This window comes from Rhinatrema bivittatum, chromosome 8 (genome assembly GCF_901001135.1).
Source record: "Rhinatrema bivittatum chromosome 8, aRhiBiv1.1, whole genome shotgun sequence".
NCBI lineage: Eukaryota > Metazoa > Chordata > Amphibia > Gymnophiona > Rhinatrematidae > Rhinatrema > Rhinatrema bivittatum.
In genome coordinates, this window is record NC_042622.1 from 43,711,719 (window position 1) to 43,725,095 (window position 13,377).

At 42.0% G+C, this 13,377-nt stretch overlaps 1 protein-coding gene across 1 annotated transcript in view; it reads right to left on the minus strand.

Moving 5' to 3' along the window:
* Positions 1-12,322, minus strand: part of LOC115097953 (protein-glutamine gamma-glutamyltransferase E-like) — a 53,893-nt gene extending 41,571 nt beyond the window's left edge. Inside the window, exon 1 of the mRNA XM_029614143.1 lies at positions 12,235-12,322. Coding sequence (XP_029470003.1) covers positions 12,235-12,241 — 7 coding nt within the window. The 5' untranslated portion in view covers positions 12,242-12,322. The remainder of the gene's footprint in view (positions 1-12,234) is intronic.
* Positions 12,323-13,377: the final 1,055 nt, after the last annotated feature.

The following is a 13,377-nucleotide window of genomic DNA, read 5'->3' on the forward strand; positions in this document are numbered from 1 at the left end:
GTGGTATTTTTACTTTGGAAGACTATGAATATCTTTTTTCATGTACAATCTGTTATTATAAATGCACAGTTTTTAATTGTGTGTGGTGAGGATTAGTGTGTAAAGTTTGCCTGATATCCTTGCACCAACCTGGAGAGAGTCTGCCACACACCGACCCCCCCCCCCCCCTCCTCACACACACACTATTCACCCATTTCCCCATTTCCTATTTCTCCAGGGAGCAAATGCTGTGGGAATGTGAAAGGCAGGTTGTAGTGTTCCTGGGAGTGTTAGAGTATCGCCAGTTTCCAAGAAATATCATCAGTGATGCACTGTCTGCCATCTCTTTGGGAATTCTGACCCTTCCTTTCCCCCTTCTGTAGCATTTCCAGTCACCGGAAGGGCAAGACTCCAAGGGGACTCTCTGGGCCCCCCCCCCATGACCCTCTCGATGATTTGACCTGTGCTTTGCCTTTGGGGTGGGGTGCCATCTCATCCCTTGTCTCAGGCAGCAGATTGCAACAATGCCAAGAAATGCAACAATGTTCCTCAAACACACCAGAAGTCCTAGTCCAAAAATGAAACAACAAATTTACTGCAGTAATGAACCCAGCCCTGCTAAAATCCAGGCCAATAAACATCCTACGAACTCTCTATAGTTCCACAAGGGTCTTCTCCTAAAACAGCAATCCTGACAACTTGAACCAGCCTGGCGGAAACATAAAACAGATATAAACTTCTGTATCTGCAAACAGCATGTGAAGAAGTATAGCGCAACCATTCCATTCACCAGGCAAAAAAGGTCTACAGGATCTTCTAATTATTGAATATTATTCTATTCATCATCTGTTTTGAAATGTATATTTTTTAGTATTTTACTATTCTGATTGATTTATATTTCTTGATTGTATTGTTTTGAGGAATACTGATTTTCTGCTTTTCCATTGTTGCACTGCATACAGAATCTGGTTTGTGGTTTCCAGTTCACTTTTTGTGTACATGTGAGAGAAAGATAGATGAAGTGTGTGTGTGTGTGTTAGCATGCGAGAGAGACAGAGGAAGCATATGTGTGTGTGTGTGTGTGTGTGTGTGTGAGAGAGAGAGAGAGATGGAAGAAGTATGTCTGTGTGTGAAAGAGATACAGAGGAAGTGTATGTGTGAGAGAGGTACTTGTCTCTCACCAAGCATGTATGTGTGTATATGAGAGAGAGGGAGCATATTGTGTGTGTATGGGTGCCTCCAGTCTACAACAATCTTAGGATGACAGATATGGAGAGCAAGAGATTTTTAAAATCTTTATTAGTTTTAATTATTGGGTGTTAATTGATGTGTCTGCTGTTTTGAAATATTTTATTGATGTTTAGGAAATTTTAAAATTATATATTGGGGGGGGTGTGCCAAATACTCTAGTTAGGCCTCTGATTAAGAACGTAGTCTACCTCCAACGACTTGACTTCATCAAAGAGAGAAACATCTTGTACCCACACCAATCCGGTTTTATGAAAGGTCATGGCACTGGAAATGTCCTACTAGACTTAATCAATGGAATCCATCTAAATGCATATTAAGGTGGTGACTCCATCCTAGTGTTATTGGATCTTTCTACAGCCTTTGACATGGTTGATCACAGCTTCTTGATTCAGCACCTAGAGAATATCAGCATCAAAGGTACTGCCCATAGGTGGTTCCAGTCTTTTCTGTCCAAAAGAACTCAGTCTATCATGTAAGCCAATGAACAGTCCAAACCTAAAAAAACTCATTTGTGGAGTACCTCAGGGCTCTAATATTTCCCTGATTCTCATCAAGATCTACATCTGTCCTACCTGTGACCTGATTCTGTTCTTCAACATTGAATATCACCTGTATGCAGATGACAGCCAACTTTGCGTTAAACTCAGATCTGACCAATCCTCTCCAATTTCAACAACAATCTGACAGCAGTAGGCCAAAGGTTCAACAACCATAAACTCAAATTTAATGTCTCCAAATCTGAACTCCTTTGGTTACACTGGCAAGGTCACCTCCTATGGTCCATTCTCTCCCTATTAGTCACCCCCTCCAGCTTAAACATTCTGTACAAAGCCTAGGGGGTCTGACTTGATCCTAACCTCACATGGAAGCCTCCTTTATGTACCTCCGCCAGATCCATCAACTATGCTACTATTTCAATCAGCACAACCTTGCATCAGTTATCCTTACACAAATCTCTAATTGTTTAGATTACTGTAACTCTCTTCTGCACGGTATCTTCCAAACTTGCTCGAAACAACTACAACTCTGGCAAAACACAGCGGTCAGAATTCTGGTAGGGGCCAAACCGTCAGACCACTTAACACCCATCTTCTACTGACTACATTGGCTACTGATTGAAATCAAGCTAAAATTAAAACCCTCTACTTCATCTTCAGATGTGTGATGAAACAGGCCCCGGATTATTTCACATGTCTCTTTGCCTTGGCTAGAAAGCTCCAATCCTCACAAAAGGCCTTTCCTTCCCACCCTGACTTCAGTCAAATTGAACTGTACAAGACTGAGAGCCTTCGTTCTGCTCCAAAGATCTGGAATGTGGTTCCTTTATTGATCCACCAGGAACCAACTACCTTGCTTTCCGGAAAAAAGCCAAGGAATAGCTATTCAACCAGTCCTTTCCCCAGCCAGCTTATTAGGAATATTAAAGTTTTTCCCATGCTTGGTCCTTATGCCATACAATGGAACTCAGTGTAAACTACATTAAGCAGGTTATATCTGTCTTCATTTCTGTAATCTGCTTTGAGACTAAACCTGGCAAAAAGCGGAATGTCAGATGTTTGTAAATAAATAATGAATGGGAAAATATTTGTGACAAAGTATTATTATGCAATGTCTGAACAGAAAGAAAGCAGTTATACCAGTCCATTTGTTAGTTATTCTTGATACACCCATGTCAGGTGCGCAGTGTAAAACTATGAAATTGTTAATCTGGAAAGGTAAATTGGTATGCTTTCCTTCTCAGAAAGTTGAACTGAAAGAGTAGTCACTTTCCCCTAAATTCCCTCAGATGCTGTAATTTGTTTACACACTAGGGAGGGTAATTTTCAAAGGTACTTCTGCTGGTAGAGGAGTGCGTTAGCCCTAGAAATGGCCCTTTACAAAACTGTGTAACCATTAAGTATGTAATGTCTACACACTTTTTGCATATACTTTTATATGCTCAGGAGAAAAGTTTTCGAGGGATGGGGGTTGGGACTTAATATGCATACATTTTGATTTAAAAAAAAGGAAGAACGTGAAATCCCTCGACAAAGCTACATGCACCAAAGAGCCGGGATAACTTTCAAAGCAAAAGCATGCATGTGCTTTCACTTTGAAAATGAGTGGAATTTCTGAAGGTAAGAAGTACCCGCAGACTTTACGCACTGGCCGAAAATTACTCTCTGTTCACACTGTCAGCACTGGGGCAAGACGTAATGTACTTCTGACCTGTAGGCTTTGCACCAATTCTTGAAGCAAAAGGTCAGGCTCCTGGCACAGCGGCCATATTTGAGGGGGGTTAGAGTAGGGCTAGGGGGGGAAAGGATAGGGGAAGGGGTGGGAAGGTCAGGTTAGGGGGGAGGGGAAGGCAGTGTGGCTTGGCACGCGCAAGGTGCACAATGTACGCCCACACGCAACCTTTTAAAATCTACCCCTGTATTTATTGTGCACCTAAAATATATGTAGGTATGTTTATAAAATAGGAAGAGAAAGTATGAGTTTTCTTCCATTGAAATATGTGCATATACTGAAACATACATGTGTACTTTTGGAGCAGAAATATGCTGTATTTTATAAAATTTGCAGCTCTTACCCCACAGTTTATAAAATACTACCTTTTATCTCCACGCATTCACTTAAGTGTGTAATGCTGCACTATGGTTAGGTTTGAAAGTTAGGCTACCTTTCTGTTCTCAGCAGCCCACATTGTATCTGTTCTATTTGTTCTCTGTCTGTACTACCGTAGCTATACTACTTACTTATTGGCACCCTTGCAAAACTGTTTTGTTGTATCTGCAGCATTGAGGTAGATATTAAAAGCGTTGCTCACACAAAAATGGCTACATACGCATGTGTTGCATGAGTAAAATGAATTTTAAGAAGCCAGGAAGGATACGAATGTGAACATGCATGTATGCATGACCAGAATAAAAAGGAGGAAAAGGGGCAGGACCAGACTGACACGCTTAACCACACAATTGTGTTCTGTGTGGAGAGAGAGAGAGAGACTCTACATAGGGTCAGTCTAATACTTTATATATAAGTACCACTCTAGAGGGGCACTTTGAATCAGTTTGGGTTTTCGGGAGGTGGGTTGAGGGTTAGGGGGGTGTTGTTACAGATACAATCAGAGGTATTCATAGTAAAATTGCTATCAGTAAAGAATTATCGCCCTTATAACTGATGAAAAGGAGTAGATTTGTACAATGCACTGCAATGTACAAACCAACTCCTCTTGTTAGACTTTTCACACACACACACACACACATATACACACACACACACAAAAGTCAGGCAGGTTCCTATTCACATAAATACACACACAACCCAGGCAAGTTCCCATCCACACAACAGCCCCCCCCCTCCCCCCAGGCAAGCTCCCATTTATACAACACACATACACATGCACACAATCCAGGCAATCTCCCGTTCACACAAAGACACAAGCACACATTCCAAGCAGGCTCCCTTTCACACAAGCACACACAATCCAGGCAGATTCCCCTTCTCACAAATACACATACACACAACCCCAGGAAGGCTTCCATTCACACAAACACAGACACACCACTGCTTCCATTCCTCTTTTTACAGGGCTCCCTGCCTCGCTCAAAAATTCTGCAGCTGCTCCTGCTTTTTTACCTCTTCCGACCAGTTCCTCTGCAAGATAAGTCCCCTTACAGGCTTAAATAGGCCTGCAAGCAATTCTGCCTACTCTGCTGATACAGCTCATTCTGTTCTCAGCAGCCGGCACCAGCGGCACAGAGCAGGAACTGGCTAGATCAAAACAAGCTGCTCAGAGGTGTTCTGCGATGCCGCTCTGTGTGCCTCTGCTGGATGCAGCAGCCATGGCTTCGGGGAGGCTCAGGGAAATCTAATCTTAAAAAATAAATGCTGGCTTCAGTGGCAGACAGAAGGAGGGGGAGGGGCATGCTCTCCAAGGCATTTTTCCACCATGACTCTGCTCTTTTACTAACTGTCTTGAACTCCGCTCTTCAGTACGTCGGCTAAGTGGGACTCAGGAGGATGAGGATGAAGCTGCCATGAATCTGCTCACTTCCACTGCCACCGCTGACCCGCGGGTATGCCACCCTGTGCAAATGCACAGTATGTATAGCTGGTTGTGCCGGCCCTGATGCCCTAGCCATTGTTGGATACAGGATATGGAGCTTGATGGACCCTTGCTCTGACCCATATACATAGAATCATCAGGTCAACAATACCTCCACCAGTTTACCCAGGCCTTCACCAGTTCACCTAGACCAGTGGTTCCCAACCCTGTCCTAGCATGCAAATTTTCTCTCATGCATATTCATTGTAGATATCCTGAAAACCCAACTGGCTGGGCGGTCCCCAGGACAGGGTTGGGAACCACTGACCTAGACCCTCTAACACATTACCCTGAACCCCCACCAGCTCACTCAGATCTCCCACCCAAACTTACAGAAAAGTGCAATTTTAATTGCACAACTCAATTGGCAGGTGTAAAAGGGTACGGACAAGTTCAGTACTATATGCGCCTATACCCCTTACAAAATAGCTCCTTGTACACAAACTTCTGAACCCTGCCCTGGTATGCCCCAGATCATATGTACTCTTGAAGTTTATAAAATAGCATATGGGCACCAACATGCTACTCACACACATATGCAAATTTTATGTGTGCAAACCCCCATAACACTTTGAAAATTATTTCCATAGAGCATAAACAGAGAGCCTAACTTTAAGACCTATCCACAGTACAGTATTTGTGTGGATATTTATGCTAGTATTATTTAAACTATGTGGGAGGAGCTGCACAGTTTATAAAACACAGCATAGTTCTGCATCGAGAGTATGCATGTATGTTTCGGTACACACATAATTCCAATGTAAGAAACCTCATACTAACCCTACCTATTTTCTAAACATGCACATGTATGTTTTAGGTGTGTAGAATAAATGACAGCATACATGTATAATAACCCAAATCTATACGCAGATGCAGGTATTTTATAAAGTATACATGTATACCGTTTTGAAAATGCTTGAGGATATACAGTTGAAATCACCTGTTCACCGATACCTCTGCCAGTTGACCCAATCCATCTTCAATTCACTTAGATCCTTCTAGTACTTCACCCTGACCCCCCACCAGTTCACTCAGACCTCCCACCCAAAACTGCAGACAACAGACAAGTCCGATTTCACTTGTGCCAGTCAAGTAGCAGGTGCGAAAGAGTACAAACAAATTATGTAATGGATGTTTACATATCTCATGCAAAATAGCAATTACCATGTGTACTTCTGAATCCCATCTGGGAATGCCACTAGGAACCTCTTTCTTATACCAATAAAATGAATGCAAGAAATGGAAAATACGTACATACTCCCGACATTTACAAAATAGTATATCTGTGAGTACACGCTACTTAGGCACGCATATGCTATTTTTATACACATAAACCCTTTGAAAATTTATCCTACAGTCTTCATTAACTACATCGCTGCTTCAACCAGATCATACAATTTCGACAAGTGTTTGCAAGTTATTTCGTGGTAGACAATATTATTTAGAGTTGTTAGACTGCTATCATGTGCAGAGCAGTCATAAAACTATAATGAAATGTACAACAGCAGCTCAAACAGCTTATTGCATCAACTTTTCTCAGCCAGCTATGTGTTTTCCCAGGAAGTAATGACTGGGCACATCAGCAATATTTATAGCACATTATTTCACAAGCTCATCGGTTAATCTGCATCACTGCTGCATGCCTCATGAACAATACATGAAAAGAATGATTTAGCATTCATGCCTATCTCATTGTAACTACAAGGATTCTATCATTTACAAATGAGCAGGTGCTAAAGTGTACAAGTAAGTTTGGTAATGTATATGTGTACATCTCTCAGAAATGTACTTGCCAGGCGTACTTCTGAACCACACCCCACAATGCCCCTAGCGCACTGCTTTTTTTTTTTTGCACCGGTAAAATGTACACATGAAATGGAAAACACTTGAATGCTCACAGCATTTATAAATAGCACATCCTCAATACTCAATATGCAAGACTCGGGCATGTATATGCTATTTTCATGTGTAAAACCCCTTTGAAAATGTACTCCTTTGGCTTTTTTTGACACATTCTAAGGATCAGTTTGCAAACATTTTTAGGCAGGTAAGAAAAAGTGCTTATGGAAATTGCCCATGTGCATGCAGCTAAAAGGTTGCCCACTATATGACAGTACCTGCACTTTGAGCTGCACTTAAAAGAGGCGGAGTCTATGGTTGGGGTTGGGCCGTGGTTAGTAAAGTACCCACAGGCTTATAAGCACCTTGTGTAATTCAAAAAACTACCGCTTTTATTTCTAAATCAGCCTTTAATTGTGTGCTTAAATGTCTGAAAGCAGACGGATGAAGACAAGGAAATTAAAATTCAGAATTGTTTAATTTTTGTATTCATCATCAGTAGTGAACATTGAATACTGGGCTGATATGGACAGGTGAAGGCAATCTGCTCTTATTGGGATGTCTCATTTAAATACTATAGAGTGGTACACTGTAAAAATATATAAATAAGCAAACAATAAGTACAAAGGCTCTCTCAAACCCAAATCAAAGCTATGAGACAAAACTTTAACAGCTGAACATTTATTAAAATTAAAAAACATAAAACATAGAGACAAATAATAATACAACCTGATACGATTGTGTTTTGGCGTGTCACCTGCCTCAGGGGTTACTATACAACTGATCCATATATGCTGCTGATATACTGTAATGGTGTCTATAAAATGTCAGGATACAAATTATCATATTAATAAGAAAGAAACAAGAAACACTAGACCACCCGAACAAAATAATATCAAATAATATAACAGATAAGAGGGAAAACACAGCTTAAACCAAAACAGGAGAGGAGGAGAATTATGTTCTAGATCAAATGATACAAAAGTACCTATTGTTCATAAAAACAAAAAGAAAAACCATCCAAATCAATAAACATCCAAAAACAAGATTTAAAAATTAAATAAAAAAATTAATAAAAATAGAACAGAAATAATGATGATAGCACTAGCCTACCTTACTTGGACAAGTGAAGCCAAATTATCGTGGCTTGTTTTTGTGTGTTTAATGATTTGGTAGAACCCTCCTTTTGTTCGGGTGGTCTAGTGTTTCTTATTTCTTTCTTACCAATGCCATTACAGTGTATCAGCACTGTTTATGGATACATTGCATAATAACATCTGAGGCAGGCGACATGCCGAAACATGATTGTGTTAGGTTGTATTATTATTTGTCTCTATGTTTTTGTTTTATGCTTTTTAATTTTAATAAAGGTTCAGATGTTAAAATTTTTATTTAGGTTTGAGAGTGCCCTTGTACGCATTGCTTGCTTATTTATGTATTCATATATTTTGTATGTGTACCACGCTATTATATTATAGTGATGTGCAAAGCCCAAACCTTTAAGTTTGGTCTTTGTTTTCAGCCCGCCGTGGGAAATATCATATTTCCCGCGGTTTGGGCCTTTGAAATTCGGGGGACCCAAAAACGAATTTTTCCTGAAATTTCGGGAAAAATTTGTTCGGGATTTGTTGTCCCCAAAACAGGATAAATTAGGCAATTTCGTTCTGAACAAATGCATACCCCTATTATATTTTGCTTGGTTTATTATGGTTACTGTGCCTCTCACATTTTATTTCATTTAAGTATTTGCCAAGTAATGTTTCCCATGACTAACACAATAGAGATAACACTTAAAGGAAATCCAATGAGATTTGATGTCATTAGACATAAATAGTAGCTGTAATAATTTTGTTTTCAATATCTAATTAGTACATTAAATATTTGCTTTCCATCTGTAATGTTTTTTTTTCACTTTTTGGGCCCTGGGCACTAAAACGTGTGTTGAATTTTATTTTAGTGTGCATGCTAAAAGCCTACAATGGGGAATGTACTCAATTTTTTTGCATGCTCTCCAAAAAGAAACATCTTTAAACGAGATGAACAAAAGTGTGCACTCTAAACAAAAAAATGTAACATGCATATGGTGCATATCAGAATCTCAAAATGAAAGGGCTGATTAGCATGGAATAATTTCATCCTCCTCCCTATCAAGGATGGATGCCATTCAATAGGCCTCCCGACTTTCCAGATACGGCTCCAGAGTCCAGATACCACCTCAAGGCTCAGACCCCATAAAGCAGCCCTACCTCCCGAAGACCTGGTCCTCACTCAAAACACTCTCTCCCCCCTCCCACCATATGCTGAATCCCCCCAAATTCACTTCTACCCCTCCAGAATGTGACCTTACCATTCCAGAGTGTCTCAATCTCCCTTGGCAGAAGGAACATGAACACCTTATGTTACGCTTGGGCTCCGGTCAGGAGTCGTGAACACCACCCAGCAGGGTGGCTCCAGGTGGAGAGAGACAGGAATGGATAGAAACAGTGTCTGGTTCCAGGCTGGGTCAGGGCAGGCAGCAATTAGCAGTGTCTGGGTCCAGGCTGGGTCAGGGCAGGCGGCAAGTAGCAGTGTCTGGGTCCAGGCTGGGTCAGGGCAGGCGGCAAGTATCAGTGTCTGGGTTCAGGCTGGGTCAGGGCAGGCGGCAAGTAGCAGTGTCTGGGTCTAGGCTGGGTCAGGGCAGGCGGCAAGTAGCAGTGTCTGGGTTCAGGCTGGGTCAGGACAAGGCAGGTCAGAAGGCCCGTAGGCCACACACACACAGAAGGCCCGTAGGCCACACACAGTAAGCAGGGCAAGGCAGGTCAGAAGGCCCGTAGGCCACACACACACAGAAGGCCCGTAGGCCACACACAGTAAGCAGGGCAAGGCAGGTCAGAAGGCCCGTAGGCCACACACACACAGAAGGCCCGTAGGCCACACACCGTAAGCAAGGCAAGGCAGAGAAGGCCCGTAGGCCACACACACACACAGAAGGCCCGTAGGCCACACACCGTAAGGAGGGCAAGGCAGAGAAGGCCCGTAGGCCACACACACACACCGAAGGCCCGTAGGCCACACACCGTAAGCAGGGCAAGGCAGGTCAGAAGGCCCGTAGGCCACATACACACAGAAGGCCTGTAGGCCACACAAGGCAAGGCAAGACAAGGCAAGGAATAAGGCCCGAAGGCCGCGCAAGGCAAGGCAAGGAATAAGGCCCGAAGGCCGCGCAAGGCAAGGCAAGGCAAGGCAAGGAATAAGGCCCGAAGACCGCGCAAGGCAAGGTCCAGGGACCAAATGCACAGCAAGCAAGGAAGGCTAGAGCAGGGAGCCCAGGCGAGCTCGATGCCGAAGCACTGAGGGAACTGTCAGGCAGGGTTATAAGGGACAGCCCAGAACATAGAGAGGAGAAGGGAGATGGACTGGGCCTGTCAGGAGATCCAGCTCTAGAGGGACCCCTGGTGGTGAGGCGGTTGCACAGCAGCCATAGCCGTAACACCTTATTGCTGGCAATCCTGCAGCCAACTAAATGATGCTGCTACCTGGCATTTCACCACTGTCATGTATTGGATTGGGAGAGGGAGGCTACTGGGCTGGGAAGGCTGGGCAGTGATAAAATCCCCAGTTAAACAGCCCTTTCACGTTGGGCCAGTTAGCACTGGGTTTTTCAACATGCAGCTTGCACGCTAATAATGTAACATCTAGTCTGAGGCAGATGGTAAATTGTAGACATTTGGTAGGCATGCGCAGGATAGTGCAATGACAGTATTCCATGCCATTTCAGGTGTGACTTCTGAAGCCTGATTTGCATATGACATTCCCTCATTTATAGGCAGGTATGAGCCAATATAGAAAAAAGATTGCGGATATGGGCTGCAATTCCCATCTAGTCTTTTTTTTCCTGATAAATGCCACAGAGCCTGCTCAGTGATAGCCTTTAGCCTCACAATCTCGCATCTAAGAATCCTTTGTGCTTATCCAATGCTCTTCTTGAATTCTGTTACTGTTTTTGGTAGCCACCACCTCCACGGGAAACCTGTTCTAAGTAGCCACTGACCTTTCTGTGAAAAAATATGTCTTTATGTCAAGTCCCCTTTGAGCCTTATATCATGATCTCTTGTAATAGGTGACCACTTTGACATATGAATATGAAAATATAGCACTCTGCTCACAACCTAGGACTATCTTTTTTTTCTACATTCAACAATGGTTCTATACATTTTTTATTGACTGGCAATCTCTTTTTCTGTCTTCGTATACTTGATGCTCACTGAATCCCACTCCACTAAAGACCATTTCCAAACTGAGAGAAACGTATGAGCGATGTGCGTTTTGGTAGATTTGTTTTCCAGTTTGTAGTGCACATTAAATAAAATTAGTGCGCACTAAATGGATTTCGCTTGCATTGCTTTCAATTTATTGCACACTAAATGGAGAGAGGAAACCATAATGAATAAAATAAAAGATAACAAAATGAAAAACATCCTAACCAAAAATGAAAAACATCCTAACCAAAAATGAAAAAAAAATCACTGAAAAGTTTCTGGCTTCTCACGCCTAAAATGTATGCTTAATCCCAGACACTTCCTTAGAATAATACTGCAGAATATGTTACCCTATGGGAAACTTTGCATATCTGCTATATTATAATATAACAAAATATGAATACTCTGCACATAGCGCAGTTTGCTGTGCACACAATAACAAAATAAAACATTTAACAAAACTTTACCAGAGAAAGCAGCCTGATACATGTTTCAGAAGTCTTGTGATAGATTTACTGTACTGACTAGTAAAACAGATTGAAAGCAAAACTTGTACTAATCTATCAAAGATTTTATTTCTGCAATTCTATAGCAATGCTCAAAGCGGTAAACAACATACATTCTAAATACATTTAAATTCATAATAGCATATAAACATCAACATTTCCTATACTTATGGGACCCCTTCCCCCCCTCCCCCGCCCCCATTTGAATGATTCAAGTCCCATGTGTGGCACAGAATTCAAGTGTAGCCCCTACACAGCATCTTGCCCAGAGAGAGAGAGAGAGAGAGACATATGATAGCAGTTGTATACTCAGGTTATGTATTGTACTCACAGGACATGACTTCGTTCCTTCAGTACCTTACTGCTCTGCTTTCCTTTTGATGGGTTCGGGCATCCAACAAAACTGACTGTAAAGCCTGCCCGGGTATAAGTCCAGCTGCTGTTTGTAACGTAAGGCTGAGAACTCTACTTATAAATTTTAAACTCATTAAAATTCATCTGAGCTGAGTGTACAGTAATCACCAGGCATTTGCTAATGACGGCTGTGAAGGATTCCACTTGAAGCATGCTTCCTGACATGCTTTAATGAGCAAAGCTGGGAGGTGGTGACAGGAGAGAGGAATTCCATCACATACCTCACTGTGACTTGGACGCTCACATTCGCCGGCTGTGACAGTCCAAGGATATTTAATGGATGGAGAGGTTAATGTCTGAGCCCCTATGCCAGTAGAGGATGGAGGAAGGAATAGAAAACAAATAATAATTGAGCAATGAAGAGCATCCCTGCTAATAAAGGATAATGCTTTTGCTAAATGAGCCTCCTAAAGAAGAAGAATAAAGAAGCAGTAGAACAGACTGGGTGGTATCTTGATAATGCCGAATATATTAAACCAGTCATTAGTGTTAAATATCAAGATGTGATTGATGATGGCTTTAAATGAGCTAACAAACCACAATGAACCAGGTTTGATGGAAATGACTATAGTATTTTGCTTCACTTGAGCTGATTTTGATGTCTATTAATTAATCTATCCTGATCATCTCCAACCAGGTACTGCGGCTTTCCTCAGCAAAACAATGTGTTTGTGTAACAGACAGTGGCCATCAGATCTTACCGGATAGTAGCCAAGTTTAAAGGGGTCATTTTCTACAGATTTTTTCCCATTTTGGGTCTATGGGAAAAATGCTTAGTAAATGACCCCCCCCCCCCATTAGAAAGCAGAAAATTCAACAAGGCAGGTGCCTGGGTGAGCTAAAGGTTATCTCCTGTTGTTTCATGGACCCCCCTCCATCTGTCCATCTTTCTGTCCACGGGCATGATAACTTTCATTAAAAGGACTAAATAGTTTCAAATTTCATAGAAATACCTGGAATTTACACAGATGAAAATGGTCCAAATGAGATCAATGATCATTAAAAAGTACCACAAAACCCATTCTTGTGCCTGGTTCGGATGACCTTGTTAAAGAGATGC